The sequence below is a fragment of the Mya arenaria genome, chromosome 4, assembly GCF_026914265.1.
Source record: "Mya arenaria isolate MELC-2E11 chromosome 4, ASM2691426v1".
In the NCBI taxonomy this organism is placed as follows: Eukaryota; Metazoa; Mollusca; class Bivalvia; order Myida; family Myidae; genus Mya; species Mya arenaria.
Genome location: NC_069125.1, coordinates 24,855,233 through 24,872,882, shown reverse-complemented (window position 1 = coordinate 24,872,882; position 17,650 = coordinate 24,855,233). Strand labels below are relative to the sequence as shown.

General features: G+C 32.8%; 1 protein-coding gene across 7 annotated transcripts in view; it reads left to right on the top strand.

The window, feature by feature from the left end:
* LOC128229981 (RNA-binding protein Musashi homolog 2-like) overlaps positions 1-17,650 on the top strand; it is an 82,125-nt gene that overhangs the window by 13,197 nt on the left and 51,278 nt on the right. For 6 of the 7 annotated variants that reach the window (XM_052941935.1, XM_052941931.1, XM_052941929.1 and 3 more), the window contains exon 6: positions 10,780-10,872. In XM_052941935.1, the coding sequence (XP_052797895.1) occupies positions 10,780-10,872 (93 nt within the window). Of the gene's footprint in view, positions 1-1,974; positions 2,123-10,779; positions 10,873-17,650 lie in introns of those variants that run through there. The other variant, XM_052941933.1, reaches the window with a different exon arrangement.

Below are 17,650 nucleotides of genomic sequence, written 5' to 3'. Positions count from 1 at the left end.
AGGTCCGTTGGGAATTTCTTTTTCGCCCAGACTTGGGAGATCCATTATTGTTCTCAGACTAAATAATCCAACTGTAATATGTGGGTCCTTTACCGAAAGACTGGTTCCACTACTTTGACCTTATGCATGCAGCTACTGGTGTGAGCTGCAAGTGTTTTCAGACAATTGGATATGCTGGTAAAGACTCCAACTTCCGAATGGGCTAGACCAGGCTTTACAAATCCACTTTAAATTATAACTGATGTGCTCATATATTTTGATCGCTTTCTATGCCCTCCCCAGTTTAATATGACTTCTTCCTGGGCAAAAAAATGAATATAATTAACCTTTTTATTTTGAAAACCTTGGAGGAAAAATTCGGAAAATCAGGTGGGGTGGGGGCTTTTGGTTATGACAAAAGGGTATGGGGGCAATTGATAGTTTTATGATAATGTTAACATAATAATATTAACATGTAGTTCTTTGCATTTTTTATTTTTCATTTTCTCATATTACAGATTTGCAACACAATTTCTATAAGCTCGCTGATACGGTCATATACATTTGAACATGAAAGGATTCAGATACCAAATGCTTAAATTCAACGTATTTGGGTAGTTTACGGTTGATGCTCAGTCTAGTAGGAGCTAACTTGTTCAAAAAGTGACTCGATTATTTAATTTTAAGAGCTTGTTATAACGTGTTTCCATGGCAATGGGCCAAATTGATTTGAGAAAGTTTGTCAATGTTTGTTTGTTTTTGCCGACAGTAAATATGGTAGAAATCGTGTTCAAATATATGAAGCATTGTGGTATATCTAAGTCATATACGTCCAATATTTACTCAAGCTTCCACCATAGTAGGTCTTTAGAATTCATTGTCGATTTTGTATGACTTTGAACTTTATTATTTACACTAGGGGAATTTTTGTTTACTTCTGAAGTAAACCCGGTGCCTTTGATATAAAAATTCTTTATATTACCTTCATAATAGCTCCGTATTTTTATCATAAATTCTTTCAAAAACTGACCTTTTCCTACAAGGGCTGGTTATGAAGTAGTCAAATTGTGCTAATGCTATTACATGTTTTTTTAAAAGGCTTATTTTTACACTTCATAAAATATTTCCACAACACAATAGCATATTAGGTGTCGTTATTTTAAGTGTTTCTTTAAGTTTAAGTGATTGGCCATTCAATGTTGTTTAAAGTACCGAGACAATGTCTTACACATAATTCTTCAAGTCTGTTTGATGCAAGTTCTTAAAATTTACCTTTAAGAAATATTTATCACCTTTTTTAAAATTGTCACCTATGAAACAATTTAAGGCGTTAATTACGTAATATTTTTATGTTATCTTATTATTGATAATTTAATGATAATAATCTTTTATCAACAACATAGATGTTTATATTAAATCTTAATGATACTTATAATTATTATATAACAGGGGAAAATGACAGAATAAACAAAACAATTTCATTCTTTAATTTAAATGCCCATCCATCTATGACAAATTACACCATTTATAAATTTTACTTTTTAAAAGTAGAAAACCGATTTACCCAATGTGCCTATGGGAAAAAGTATACATGGAGCTCACTGAATTAGTTGAAAAATAATAGCTGTTTGCCTGATGTACTGTCAAAATTGCGGAATGCCCGCAAACTGCCATTGTTGTGCAAGGTCAAAGATGGTTTGAAATTAGTCTAAAGTGGTATAATTATATGTTTGTTAAGTTTTGGAAAGTAATTGGCGGTATAGTGTAGACTTGAGATAGCTGGGTGATTCACCGAAAATTATCCTTGTTATGAGAGAAAATTCTTTTTTTGCATTGTTTTCTTTGTTTTTTGACACATAAGAGACAATGCAATAATGGCATTGCTTTTACTAAATTCTTCGCTAATTAACAAAGATTATATATGATTCTTTTTGGTATTTCATTATAAGAGAGACATTTTTCCTGTCTTGTAGTCAGTTCTTATACACAGACGGATTCAAACGGTTTCAATGTGTAGAGAATTCAGGTTTTAGATTTTTATTGTTAGGATTATTTTACAAGAAATATTGAAAAAAAAATGTATCCGTCTCCAAATATGAGTTTTTCATCTCCTTATTCAACAGAGACCATAACGACAACAAAGGTATGGTTTTGTTTTGTTATTTTTAGAAACAAAAACAACTGTCTATTAAATTGATACATGTTAAGAGATAATTTTCATATTTCTCGAATATAATGTGCTTAAAGTTTTACTGAGTGGAACATTTTTATTAAACAAGTAAGTTGAACTTAAAGAACAAACATGTTTGTATTGATTAAAATCTTCTTTTAAATCAGTTTTAAGGCATGGTTATAACACAATCACCTCAGAAAAGCTGCTGATTCTAAAATGCAGATTTATTGTTTTGATAGTGGGGGAAAAGATGGCAGCATCGAGAATTCCATTAATCTCTGGTAGTCTGCTGGAAGTATCTGTGAATGTAATAATATTCCATCTCCAATGTATGATTAATGAAACCTCCATGTTTTTGCCTCGGTGTTTCCGATTCCAGATTTTTGTGGGAGTGTAGGTAACTATCATAAATGTACCGTAATTATAATACTTGATATAGGGTTCTTGCGTGAAATTGAGGGAACATATCCCTTACGATATCCTATCTAAGCACCATGGTGCTTTCAATTTGGGGAAACCAGTACACTTGTACTGTCAATATATAAGCCCTGGAGTTGTTATTTTAGCATCACCTGTCAGATATAGATGGCTCCAAGATATAACAGATGAATGTTGCACATGATTTCTTTGTCTTGAAAAATCTGAGGTTTTTTAGTTTAAATGACGCATCTTTCCCAGTTAGAGAGGTCCCAGCCCCATTCCCTAAACTGTGAGAAAAAAACCCACTGCTATAAAATGATTGATGGTGTGTCAGGTATTGTCACATTATGTACTTACTTAACTAAAGTAATTGAAATGAGATATTTTAGATCCCGCATTTAGTCGATTGACAACCACATTATAAATTCAGAAGCCCTTCATTTATTAAAAATTTATATTATTGTTGGAAGATAAATTACAAGTTTAAAGCATGAGTTATCGAAATTCTGGCCATAAATTACAAGTTTAAAGCATGAGTTATCGAAATTCTGGCCGTATGATTTGTTTTGTATCATTAGTACTGTTGCAATGCATCCTTTGAAATTATAAATAACTTTTTAATACAGTATTAGTTGAGCAGGAAACAATTCTGGACAGAATTAATGAGTTTTCATGAAAAACAACTGAAACAGAAAATTAGTCAAGAATGCCTGGATAACTTTGGAGTGCTTTGCCAGGACTGGTGCTGGAAATTGCGCGATCTTTTACACAGTTTGAGATGAAATGCAGAACAACACAAATCACTGAAAATACCTAAAAACGAAAATGGATGTATCACTTCTGCCATTCTATCTCATTGCTTATAATCAAGGGGACATAAATCTTCAGAGACATACCAGACAGCTGGTGCATGTCCTAGTTGAAGGCTGGCTGATAAGCCATTAGGCTGATAGCCTTCTGTGGCTTGTCTTACAAGATAGTGTCATTGTTGGGCTATGTTCTTAGCTACTGTGCTTCTGCTTCTTATTGTGTCTGCCTGCTTATAATGATTACCTGGCAACTGCTTTCACCATGTATGGTTCTAAAAAGACTGCCAGTTGTCCTGTCAGGTTGCTTTTCATTTCGGTAGATTGTTACTTTGTGTGCTGGGTCTTGTCTTAGCTTCTGTGTGTTAGCCTGAGATTGAACACCTGACAACTGCAGTTTCACTTTTTATGGTTGTCCAAAAAATTCAGTTGTCTTTTCCGGTTGCTTCTGTTTCAGAGGCATTGTTTGCTGCTCTGCAGGATTGGTCTTGTCTTAGATACTGTGTGTAAGCCTGAGATTGAACACCTGGCAACTGGTTTCACCTTGTATGGTTATCCAAAAGTTGTCCGCTTTCATCTGCTGCTTCTGTTTCATTGTCCATGTGCTGATGAGTTTTGCCTTAGATTGGATGTTACTTGTACATTTCAACTATGCATACATATCCTTATTATCATTGAGAAGTTGCTTAGTTCTGTTCTGCTATGTTTTTAGTGTTGTCTTGTGCTTCCTTCCTTCTTGCTGGTTCTCTTCATAATGTCCTTGTTGGCTGTGTCTTGTCTTTAAGCTTAGCTATTTTATTCTTTCTTTGTTTGTACTCGGTATGCTTGACAGCTGTAGTAATTAGTATATATTTCTCTGTCATTTAGTACTCGATCATATCAATAAATATTTCAATACAAACAACAATCTTAGAAGGTGTTACTAAGTGCAGTTCATTATCACTAAATGCATCTTCTGTCACTGCATTGGCATAAACAAGATATATGCTTTCATTAGTATAGGTTGCACTTTCGATCCTTAGATAATCCTTATAGTTTAATTATTAGGACAGCAAGCTAAAAGGTTCTGAGTTCTTCTATATTCAAGGTGTAATAAGAACATTTTCGATTTCAGCCCTCGTTATTTTAATTGCAACTTTTCTTGATCAGCCTTTATCATGTTTACACTGTCATGAAATGGTTTTCCAATGATTTCCTTGAATAGGTTATGAGGATCGCTCTAAAGAAGAAAACAACAACAGCAATGAACAGTTTATAGACTCAAAGAATTCTGGAGTGTCATTTTTATGGGAAACTTGTAAATTTGTAACAGCAAACCTTATCTTAATTTCATTTAACTGTCTGCACTCTGTGCTCCTTGCTGTCAGATTCACAACAGTTTTCTATGCTAAAGGAAAAATTACTTTCAAGGCTTCTGAAATTCGCAGGATTCCAAGACTGGTTGTTTGTTAATTGTAGCCTAACGCTTTCTGCTTAGCAGCTGTCAGAGTTATTGCAACTGCTTTGGAGGATAATTTTTATGACTACACACCATAAACAACAGATGATAATATGTAAATAACTTAATGAACCTGACCCCCAATTTTTTTTCTTTTCTTGACTTCTAATACTGCTAGGTTCCTTGTTTCTTAGCATCTTTTACATGAATAATGTGTGTTTGAATGAAATATCTGAGGTTTGTTTTTATTTAAGTGAATATCTAACTTCTTCGATCGATTGCCTTGTTTCGTATCATAGATGAGAGAACTCGTTACTATGTTGATGTTTTGATTCTAGGAATTCATTTTATTTCTAAGGAATGTTCGTAATTGTAGCACCTGCTAATGAATCACCTGTTATGTCCTTCTGAAGTTCCAAGCAATGTTTGACCTTGTCTTCATTATCAATGAAAACTATTGATCAGCATAGATGTGTAATTGGACTCATTTCTCATCTCAGAGAAGCTTCCAGTAATGACCATACCATTTCTTAGTAATTTCAAACTAATAATGACATTCCAGGAAGAAGGCTCTTTCAGAAGAATGAATATTAAAAAGCAGATGATCTTTTTAAATTTCTAGCGTCTGATCAAATACATAATGAAATATACGTTGTGATTTTTTTTTTATGAATTCATATACGTTGAAACAAAACAGCAGTCTGAGTTAACACTTTTGATGCCCTAATATATAAAATCGGAATTTAAAGAATGTTTGACATACAAAAGGGTACACTGGTGGTAGAAGGAAATCACCAGAAGTCAACAAATCGCTACTGTGTCTTGGCAGGCAACAATGTTGTTATCGATGATTTTATCTTTTCCTTGAACGCTCATTTCCTTATATTAAAGTCGATCAAATATTAACTGATGCTGAGAAGTGCTTTGGAAGTACTGAGCATTATAAGGAAACTGTTGTTGATTTTCTGATAAGAGCTCATTTGCGGTAGATTCAAGGGTTTGTTTTTATTACCATTAAGAATATATTGCACTGTACTTTGGTGTGTTTTTTAGACACTAGGTTTTTCCTCCTTGATGATCAGGATTGGAAGCCAATTTAGCCGTTTATCAGATATTCTGCCTAAGAGATAAGATAAAATTTCATGAAAATCTGATAAAAAAATTACAGCTAGCTTATCACTACCTATCCTTTGCAATTTCTTCCAAGATTGTAAGGATTCTTTGGCACCTGACTGTCCTGATGTGGAGCAACATAAAGTTCATGAGTTTATGCAGTTTGTAAATACAGATGCAGAGGATTGCAGCCAGATGTATATTGCAAAGAAATAAACGAGCTATCAAAGATACAGAGAAGTCCTTTACAATGAGTGAAAGTGAAAACGTTCCAAGTGACATTAAACAAAGAAGCCGACAAAACATCTTCGCTTTCTTCCAACATTTAGAGCAACGTAGATAAAGAAGAAAAGTATTGCAACAGAAGAAAGGGATGGCTTTACTTGTTTGGAAGAGCATTATAACATCCATGGGGATAGTATATACAAAATGGTGTTGTGGTCTCGGGTATTCTCTTGTTGCAAAAAATGAGGTTTCCATATGAAATACATGAACCCTGAAGTCTGTTTATTCCATTATGTGATTAGAAGAAATAACCTGGGAAGCCATCTTTTTTGCAGATATTGAAAGAAATTTGGCTAGGTCAAATTTCAAGAATGTTGCGTTATTCTAGGGCCAAAAAAATAAAATGGTTTGGTTAGGGTTACATCTTATTCAAATACTGGTTGTGTTGGTTATAGGCTTTTTTAAAGCTTTATATAAGTATGTAATAGTCATCATTGATGAAGTGTCAAAGTAATACTCTGTATAAAGCTTTAAAGGTTTTGAACAACAAATTAAAACACACACTTATAAAAATTGTAGGTAGGGTCAGTCAACCCGAACCAAATGAATTTTTTTCTTAGGCCTAGTAAACAGTTTTATATTCGTATAAGTTCTCAACTTTTACCAAATCATTCGGGTATTGCCTTTTCTTTCTCTTACAATATAGTAAAGCTTTATAGACTCAGACCATAAGGCTCTGCATGCAGAGTTCTAGAGAAGATAGTCTTGCTGAAATAAAAAATTCTCATGAATTCAATTTAAATTCTATTTCTTCAGTGTATAATAATAATTTTCAAAACTCTTTAAAGAATAATTTAGCTTTGTTGTGAACTTGATAGTTCAAAACAGGTGTATTCAGAACGTCTTCTTGGAGTCAAAACCACCTTTGTTCTAAAGCAAACAGTCTTTTACTTTGAAATTGCGGATTTTGTTTGACAAATGTTCTGGTCTGAATAGATAATTATTGATACTGGTTCTAGTTTCTAATTTGTTGAATTTTTGTGTCAAAATGAATGCCGCCTTTGTAACTTTCTTCCCACCGTTTCATATCTGAAGTCTAAACAGAAAAGTAAACATGCTTTTGTGCTACGTAGATTGTCCATTGTGTTTCGACATGTTACTTTACAGGGTATGAAAACTGGACCGGTTGCTTTTGACAAATTATCTGTAATCATTAGCGAGTTTTTAGAGGCAAACAGTCATACATTATTTAACAATTGGGGTCGCCTTTGACATAAACTTTCTATGGTAATGTTGTAGTTATGGTACCTTTTAAAATGGTGGACTGAAATCTAGCTTCAAACTTTGAAATTGCCAAGTGATATTGATATAAGACTAGATTACATTGACATCTTAGGTTGAGCAATATTAATTTGAAGGCTATATATTGTCATTATTAGGAAAGCATTAATGTAATATGGATTGAGCTGAAGAATTATACAGTAACTGGATATGCCATCAAGGTTTTTTCTCAGATTTTCAGGGTTATAGGATGGAGCCCTTTAAGCTCATTGCACCCAGTCCTTCCTACCAAAAATACCCCATTTTACTCCTGGATACTTGAAGCCTCATATTAAGACACAAATCTTTATGGGAAAATAATACTATGATTTAGGCATTCACTAGGGGTTACTGACGATCATGTGGTTTCTCTTTGAAGAAAAGGAGCCCTGCAATCTTGCAAGGAGATTGAAATTTCTACAGGTAACTTTAAAACTGAGGAAAGACTAATAAATTAATTGAATGAAAATATTTGTTTAGAGGGAAAATAATCTATATCTTACAGTCTTGTCTGCCATAAAATCCTCAGCCAATTGCACTTCCTTGCAGATGGGCCATAAAAATCTTTTGCCTATGTTTTAAATGTTAAAAAAAAATGTTTGTGTAAATTGAATAAGGATGATTGATTGTTTGTAATTAATAGGGTCTTGGTCTGAACAAATCAAATGTTGATCTGTAAATAGAACGCTGAATTTGATATGACAACATATGCCTGCAAAATTGTCATCCGTTCAATCCGCTGAATAGAATCCTTTTAGAATTCCTGTATTTTTAGTGTCATTTCAGCCAAGTTTGTATTTATCTGTTAGCTTTTTCAAGTATTAAATGTAGCAACTCGATAAAACAACGTTGCATTAGTTATTTAAGAACTTTACACCCACAAATGTAATGTCTTTATGATTATATCACAGCGTAATCGGTATGGAATTTTCATGGATTACTTAATGGTCTGGAATAATTTAATTAAAATCTTAAATTTCAAGTACAAGATAGATAATAAGCAAGGGTTAATTCCCTTGCAAAATTTCACACAGCTTATTTTTTTAAAACTGAGGTCAACTAAAGGGAAGTAATTCTTAAAGTTAATTCCTTTGAAACATTTCACACACCTTTATTTTTTCAAACTGGCTTAAGTCAATTAAAGGGAAGTAATTCTTAAAGAGTTGCCTTAACAATATGGCTCCACATCTATTTGTTCAGGATGTTAGGTGGGGTTTGATATAAGATCATTATTACTTGTACAGAGTTCATTATTCATTGATTACAAACGGTTAACATGCGGTTTACATGCGGAAACCCATCTTACGGCCATCTCATTTGTAATAAACCAATTGATTTTACGCCATTTTGCCCTTTTTTACAGTTCTTAGATTGATCAACCGGTAAGGCAGGTTTTCACAAGAGATGTTTTGTTCTGTATGTTTTTGTTTTCTTGCAACAGCTGTTGGCTGCTGCGTTTACTGCTGGATTTGTTTTGTCTTCCGTTTTTGTTTTAGTTTTGCGTTCTTTAAAAGCAGCATCCACAGATGTTGCTGGGAGTTAATTGTTTTATATTGAAATCAAACATCTGATTACGTTTACTACCTAAACATATGGTTATTCAAATGCTTGATGATCATATATGATAATGAAAGCGATTGAAATGTGTTGACGTAGGAGCATAGTAAATGATTTTGACAGCAATTCATCATTTTTATAAGGAAAATTGCTCTGTTGAGCAAATATTAAAATATTGAAAATGAACAGCAACTTGTTGATTTTCGCATAATTTCAGGTTTATGTGTGAAAACATTTATAGCGCATATTCAAACTCAATACTGTAACCTGATCGAGCCAATTTATGAGTTGATGATCATTTTCGCCCTAACAGTGAAAATGCGGACAGTTTTCCTTGACAAATTGATTGGACGCATTAAGCACTGATTTTGTTCTTTAATATTGATAAGCTTGACGTCTAAACTTGGTTTTCATAGTGTAGTGAATGGTTTGGAAAAAAAATTGTGATTGAACCTTTTTTTAGGGCGATGATACTATCAGTATAGTTCAAGGTCATTTGTAATTTGTACAAACAATAGATATGTCAATAGAGAACGGTTTTAGATTTTCGGTGTTTGATTTTGGTCTTTGACACCTTCAAAGAAGTAATAGATCGGTAATTGTAAATTAATTGACAATTAAATACTACAAGCGCGTTACAAATTCAAATACAATATACAATAATTGATCTTGAATACCTTAAATGGAGAACAATCAACTTTCGCTTTTTATCTACAAAATATCTCAAAAGCCATTAGTAATATATTTAAAGGCGTTTTTTCCCCACATATTGGTTATAGATTACCAAACATTTGGAAATAATTTTAACTTTGTACGATTTGTTTACAGGATTTGGTGAGGAGTCAAGTGCTGCTACAAAATAAATTAACAGACCTCGGTCCGTTGTGTTTCTCACAATTTTTTTTTGAGCTACCATTTTTTCGTTTTTGATCGAATCAACGTTTCATCACTTACAACTCAAGAGTCTTGTTTGGAGTTAAAATTCCGAAGTTCGTCAGAGTTTGGCCCTTAATGTTGTCCAGAAGTTAAGGAATAGCGATGGCTCTATCTTGTTTCCATCATCAAAACTCTTCAGCATTTATCTCAATGGGTATCTGACTCTTGAAAAAATATTTAAGCCCATTTAATCTTAACATTTTGATAATTTTTAGAATCTTTTAAAAATTGGAAAGTTAAGGGTAGATTTCTCAGTGCATTCCCATTTGTATATTTTAATAACAATATTTTGTCTATTTCACCTTGGTTTCAATGTCAATTTTTCTTTTGATTTATTAACATTTTTTACGTTAAATGAAAGATCAAGCTTTTCCTTGACTTCAGTAACTATAAACACTGTAATTAAAATGCAAATGGTTTACACTGTGAGCCTGATTTAGAACGAGTTTAACCCTGACTAAATTTAACTTCATTGATAATTTACATGCATGACAAGCATTGTTATACAACATTTAGGAAACGTGAAATTTCAAATGTTTTACTCAAAATGATGATGCCCGGAAGTAATGAAGCGCATTTAGAGAAAATACGAAATGTTGGCACGAGTTTCAATTAAATATAATATATTATTAATTAAACATCTTGCCATACTCCAAGAATGATCCTGAGGCATTTCAGCATATTTTTCTTTCTTTTTATGAATCAAATTCACATTTTGATGATATTGGGTTCAACTCAAACTTTACTATTATATAATTCTGTTCCATGTCAGATAATACATAAGTTAATAAACACATGATTTCTTTTTCCAGATGGTCACGAAAACCAAAAAGATATTTGTTGGTGGGTTGTCCGCACAGACAACGGTCGAAGACGTGAAAAAGTACTTCTCAACGTTCGGAAAGGTAAGTCAACTCATGAAGTAAGCCATTGGTAGATTTCAGTCATAAGCTTTTAATGTAAGTCATTATTAAAGCCTAAGATGTAAACCATTTTGTTACAGTTATAAGATAAAGATGCAAGTCTTCAAGCTTATACAGTCACACCCCGTTGACTCAAATTCCTCGTTTGCTCAAACTAGATCATCAGTAAAGGACCAATATCTTAATACTGAGGGTAAACAATACCACTTGGCTCAATTTTTCTGAGGCTCGAGGTATTTTTGCCGGTCCCTGGGAGTAAAAGGCAACAGGGTTCGACTGAATTGAAACTTTATAACCCTATTTTAACAGCAAATTTCATTCATTTAAAGAGGAACGTAGCATAGCTCAAACATATATTAAGTGGCTCCCGTTGTACATGTCACAGTGCAGGAAGCAAAAACTTGTCCTTCTCAATATCCTCAAATTCTTGTCATGGTTTATTGATTCCCTCGGAGATACTTTCACTGCTCAGCAAGGAACGAGCAAGTTATGTGACAACAATCCTGCTCTTTCTTAGATGCAACGTTGATTGGCATGTAATCTAATAAGGAAACAATAGATCGCCCAGTTCCGAGCTGAAAATTTAGGCCTGCGGTCACTCACTGTCAGCTTTTGTCGAGAAAATGCTAGCTAGGTGCCATGTATTTTATTAATTTGTGGTGAAATTTACCAAGTCGTGGGTTTGGTCGCCACCATTTCGGCAGGAAAAAAATGCTGAATAATGCCCATAGGAATGTAGGTAACTTTAATCATTCAACTCTTAAAAAAGTGTTGTTTTTGTTCCAGCTTTACTAGTTATTACCATAAAGAACACACACACTTTCATCTTTTAAAATTTCTGGACATATCTAAAATTAAGTTTGTCATAAAAGTCGTTGGGATTTCAAATTTTTGTAAAAATTAGACGTTCAGTTACTTTAATTTGATATCTGTCTATTGAGAAATTCTAATCAATTTTTTGAGTGATAAGCTGTCCTGTCACCATTTACTTTCAAAAATTGATCTTCAATATTTAACATGTTTACTTCAGTAATTTTAAACTTGAGAGAGTTTTTTATGGCAATTTCAAATCACATTTTCCTTCTGCATCTAGGCAAGTTTTCACACGCTCGAGAATAAAACACAAATCCGCTGTAAATAAACCATAACAGGATTTAAAATTTAAATGTATGCATGATATCTTAATAAAAAGAAATATTGCCTCGTTTCATTTTCTGTGTTCGTATTTACACTTCAAGACTTGAATAGTTTCAATCCATCGTTGAGTCTGAAAGGATTTTTAATATTGATTTCTCCATATAAAATTATCCTCAATGAATATTATGATAAATAGATGTCAAAATTTGAAAGTTCAGAAGTCATAACGTGTCTCAAACAGTTTGAAAAATATGATTATCATATGATACGCTTTATAGCTAATTCGGATTCAATACGTTTCTATTACGTATGAGTACCTGATGAATTATAGGTGTATGAGTGAATTGCGCTTTCAATGCAGACTTCATATTTTGTTCATTATAAACCCCTCAAAACCCGCTATATGATTAAATGACAGGATACTCTCATAAAGTTTTGAATTAAATAAAACGCAAGTGACAAGATAACTAGTTGACGGGTCGAAATTCTTTACTGATAAAACTAACGATTTCTGTAAGTTGCCAGTGTGAATGAAAGCAAGTATTGTCCAAATGACATCTGAGCAAAGTGAAGTTCAGTGTATGCTTGTGTCATAAATTTGTTGAGAACATGACTTCTTGGGCAAGTTCCTCTTATTTGTCCCAATTAATACAAATTTATTGCTCGTTGGGCCAAGCCACATGATAAGTCCGTATTTAACAAATTCTTTGTCAGTTAATAATCATATTTAGATACACTGCTTTAACTGTAAGGTTATACAAATGTATAGCACAAGTTAAATACTTGTTTCCAATTTTGTTGTCATAGCCTTCTCAGTTTGGGTGACAAAAATTAGGTCATCTGACGAAAAATACAGAAAAGCTGGCATAGTGCTATAACCTTTACATTATGATTATACTGAAGATATTGAACAATAAAAGCACTATTGTGTAGTATAGCACTTTTGCGAAATCACGTTTAATTTAGTTTTATCTGAATGTTATTAATGCCCTCTTGATCCAAAATTAGTTCAATACCCTCTATTTAAGTGGAATTGCAATGGAAAACTAATTTATTGGAAACCGGTTACGGGCAAAACCAAATGAGGCAGAAATGGAATATATATTTTCAATTACGATTGAGAGTCGTGTCAATACGAAGCATGGTGTAACCTAGGAGATAACGGTGTCTGACCAATCATGCGCGACACATGAAAACGCAATAACATGTTCGCTACCGATGGACTCAGCGTGTGAAAAATGTGTAATTGCACATTTAAGTGGTATCTTTAGAGTAATGACTGTTTCAATATAGATCCCATTAAAAGTGATTTCTAGTTGTACAGGCAATAAAAAACTTTGTTAACATTGATTTCCAATAATGAGTATTTTATAATCGCGAAAGATATAGACATTCTTCGAGGCGACTTTGGCACCTCCATGGGAATAAATTGGAAATGACAAAAGATGTATCGAAGCTTTGAATATTTTTACTTGAATTTTTCTCTCTCTATTTGGCTCCGCGCTTGTACTAAAGCCCACTCATTGAACATAAAACATGTTTTTTCTTGGTCTAACGATTGCAATTCTCTGTATATTTGGTAGTAGACTTCTTTCTGCTGTTATTCCAGACAAATTTTAGTTTCTTCACATATTCAATCGTATATTTTCTGGCTCTGAGACAGAATTATTTAATTAAAGAATAAATTGCAAAGGAATATACCAAATTATCTTGAGAAATCGTTAGATTTAAACAATTCTATGTAAATTTAGGCTATGTTATCTGACATAAGATTGACAAGGACGACTTTTCCGAAAACAAATAAAGCACAAGTTTTACAAAAAAATCTTATTACTGCAAGCAGCAAGGTGTTTGTAAATTAAATCCTTCCCAAAATTACGTTGAATTATTCTGAAGTGCCTGTGGCCATATCAATTCGTAACTGAAGGCTATTTGCCATTTTTGCTGGTAACAAAATCAATCTGTCCAATTATGTACATTTAATTCAAAATTGACAAATAATTGGCCTCGTAAAATGAAACTGTTCTTCAATTCTTTTCTAACTGTTGTTATAAGCATTGGTTTTTCTCCGAAATTCTGTATAATATCAGTTTTATGTAGAAAGTTGTTTTATTCAATTGTCTGGTACCTTGGAAAATTTCTCTCTGTAAGCAGTTTTAGAACTTTAAGTAAAATAACAAAAAAACAAGATTCACCTTAAGTTACACCCTTCCAGAAACACACTCCCATTATTAAAACCCATTGTATATTGTTGTGATATTTCTGGCTATCAACATATTAATCACTCCTTCACATAATTACTCAGAAACGTTTACACCAGCAAAAAATGTAGGTGTTATTTCAAATGCTGTTTTGCAATACTCTAAGCATTTCCATGGCTATTCACACTTTAAAATCCTAGAATATCAGTGCCTAATGGGCAAAAATACTGGGCAAAGATTGTTCTCCTAATCAGGGCAAAATATCAGCAAAGCAAAACAATAATTGATGGGTTTAATTTCAGCCCTAGACCCCTAGATTCCTTTCCAATCGGCTATCTATACAGTTAGGATGATTTTTCACAGAAGATCAATGGAGCGTTCCTTATTGGAGATTGCGGAGTCTAGGATTCTTCCATACATTTCTCAGTAATCAATTTTTACTGAGAAATTTATCAATATAATAATGATTGACTGTTGAAACTCCTGGAGATGTGACACATAATAAATTTTCCCAACGATCAATGAGATAATTTTTTAATTTGCATACATGTCAACACGATTCAACAATTTTGGTAAAAATATGATATTTAAAGTCCTATGGGTATTGTTAATCAAATATGCTTTCAAGAACAGTATCGCAATAATTGATGCATTTAACTTTTCTTGGTAATAAACATAGCAATTAATGTTTTATTAGTTTCACTCCCATGAACATTCATTCATAGTCATAATTCTGGAATCAAAATTTTTATTCTGCCTTAAACAAAACTTTCAACTCGAAATTTTGTTTGACAAAAAGTTCAAGTTTATTTTAATGTTAAAGGCCTGTGAAAATTCAAATAATTTACATGAACCTTACAGCTTCTCGCGTTTTCCTAAAATGTTGAAATTCCATAAACAAAGTTAAGCCATAATTCTATCATGCAAATCCCGTATTGTCAAGCTTATTATATTTTCCGAGAAAAGAATCCCCCATGGGTATATTTCAAACAAGAACAATTATTTGTTCTTTCTGGCAAAATTCCGTATTAAGATGTGAACTCGAAGAAGGAACTTGATTAATTTCAGTTTTAATGTTGATTAGATTGTAAGTAATGTTGTATAACTGGCAGCTTCATTAAGTCTATTGCAGTTTTGTTTTTAAATGAGTCTTGGTTGATTTCATTTGTTTTCTTAAAACACAGACAAGCCTAAGTAAAATCGAAGCCAAACAAGACATTTAAAATTGTCTGTTCTTTGAGGAAACAAAGTTTTTATCAAAGCCTTGGTTTTGTTGTAGGCGTTTAAAAACTTTATCCTTAAGCCATAACTCAATAACTGTTTGAAGATATTCTGAAGAAGCTTTATAAATGTATTGCCCCTTTTTCTGACTAAAACATAACAATAACAACAACAACAACAGCAACAACAGATGATCACTTGAGTGGCAAGTGTTTCAAGAGAGTTACCCTCTGGAATAATGCTACTCCATAAAAAATAATAAAGAGTTTTGATACTTTTGCAATACTAAAATTAAAATTCCGTCTGGATTTTCGTCTTAAATAAGACATTTTGATGACCAATAAAATTTCCAAGGGCCAATTTAAGCCACATTCATTCTAACGTTATTGTTTGTTATGTAGTTATGATATCAAAATAATTTTGTGCATAGTAGTCTAGTTTTATTGCGCTGCTCAATGAAAATATATTGTTTGAGTCATATAACTTAAAATTAATTGAAGTTTTATTGCGGGTTTTCATGTCCATTTGTAATAAATCCGGTACAACTTTTTTATGGGCGATGTTCCATGCATTATGTTGTAAGAAACGAGGAGGTTGACATGCAAACATTGCATTATGAGCCGTATTGTTATTTGTGATACAAGACTATGCTTGAAGTTTAATTTAAGTAAATTATATGTTTGGCTTCATCCGATCAACGAATATTTACGACAATCTTAACATTTTTGCATCAATTTGATTTTAACTCACTTAGTCAAAAAACAGTACAGATTTTTTTTTACGAAACTTACTGATTAATCATTATGAAATACAGCGAAAATGTCTAAAAACTTTTTTTATTCTGTCTTACATAAAATTTCAAGGTTTAAACAGTGTATAAGGAAAATCAACATAAAATGTCAAGCTTAAAACCGTGTGTAAGGAAAATCGTTGCTCGTCTGTTTCTTAACAAATTAAGGCAGCAAGGATCCTTACGATAATTAAGTCATCTGTTACAGTGTCCATTCCTCGTTACAAGAATGCCAGAAAAGCTTGCTGTTATGGTAATTGGGGAATAGATCACCTATTCTTGCCTCAGATTGTGTTTCTAGGAAAAATATCAATACGCGTAGGTTTCATTAAGGAAGAATAGCAATAAAATGACGATTCTTCTCCTTTTTTGTCTGAAATTTTATATAATTTAAGTCTGCTCTTAGGAGAAAATAGGAGCATTTTTTTGGGGAATAAGCAGATAATCTGTATGTATGATTTGTATGGTCATAGATAGACTTAAGCTTATGAATAATTCTTTAAAACAAGCAAATCATAGTTATTGAAAGAATTGATTAAACACTGAACTCGTTTGCAAAAACTCTGGTGAAATTTAGTAAAACAGAATGATCAAGTTTTCCTATGAAAATCAACTGCTAGCGCATGGCTTTAAAAAGCAACAAACACGAAGTCTCGGATGTCGTTCAACCATTCAATTGACCATTAAAGGATTTATATTTCGTCAATAAATATATAACAAATCATGGTTCTATTATGAAATGGATTACTTTGACCACCTCCAACAAACAAACATCTTCTGATCAGCATACTGGTGACCAATTTACCCATCAGTGTCTAGAACCTATATATTTCAAAATGTGTTGAAATTATCTTGGGATGACCTGGAAATTCCTGAAAACAGCAACTTAATTAAATGCAATAGAACAGCATCTTGAGAGTTTGCACCTGTAATTTTCACTTTTCAGCCAGAAACAATTTGTATAAATCTAAAAGTTACCATGTACAGCTTCTGCACATAGTAGATCATAGCTGCATTCCAGTGATTTTTGACTGACGTTTCAGCGTCCTATGATTGCCAACTAATTTTATCACTTTCTCAGCACTATGTTTTACCCGAAACACTTACTCACTTTCATTTGCCCTGCATGCCAGTCTGAAGTATACTGTTTGTTATTGTTCTTCAGTAAGAATAACCTTTTTTGAAAGAATAGAAGCAATGTCAGAACCATTTCTACCTTTTTAGAGCAAACATTTTCAAATATGTTGAAAGTGTCCATAAATGAGAGAAACACCACAAGTTGAGTTAGATTGTAGACACAAACATATTCAAGACACTTCTGATAGTTGAAGGTAATCTCTTTGTAAGAGGTCTTTGAATTACTTTCCATAAAATGTCAAGGATGCAAGATGTCTCACTTTCCATTAGTAAT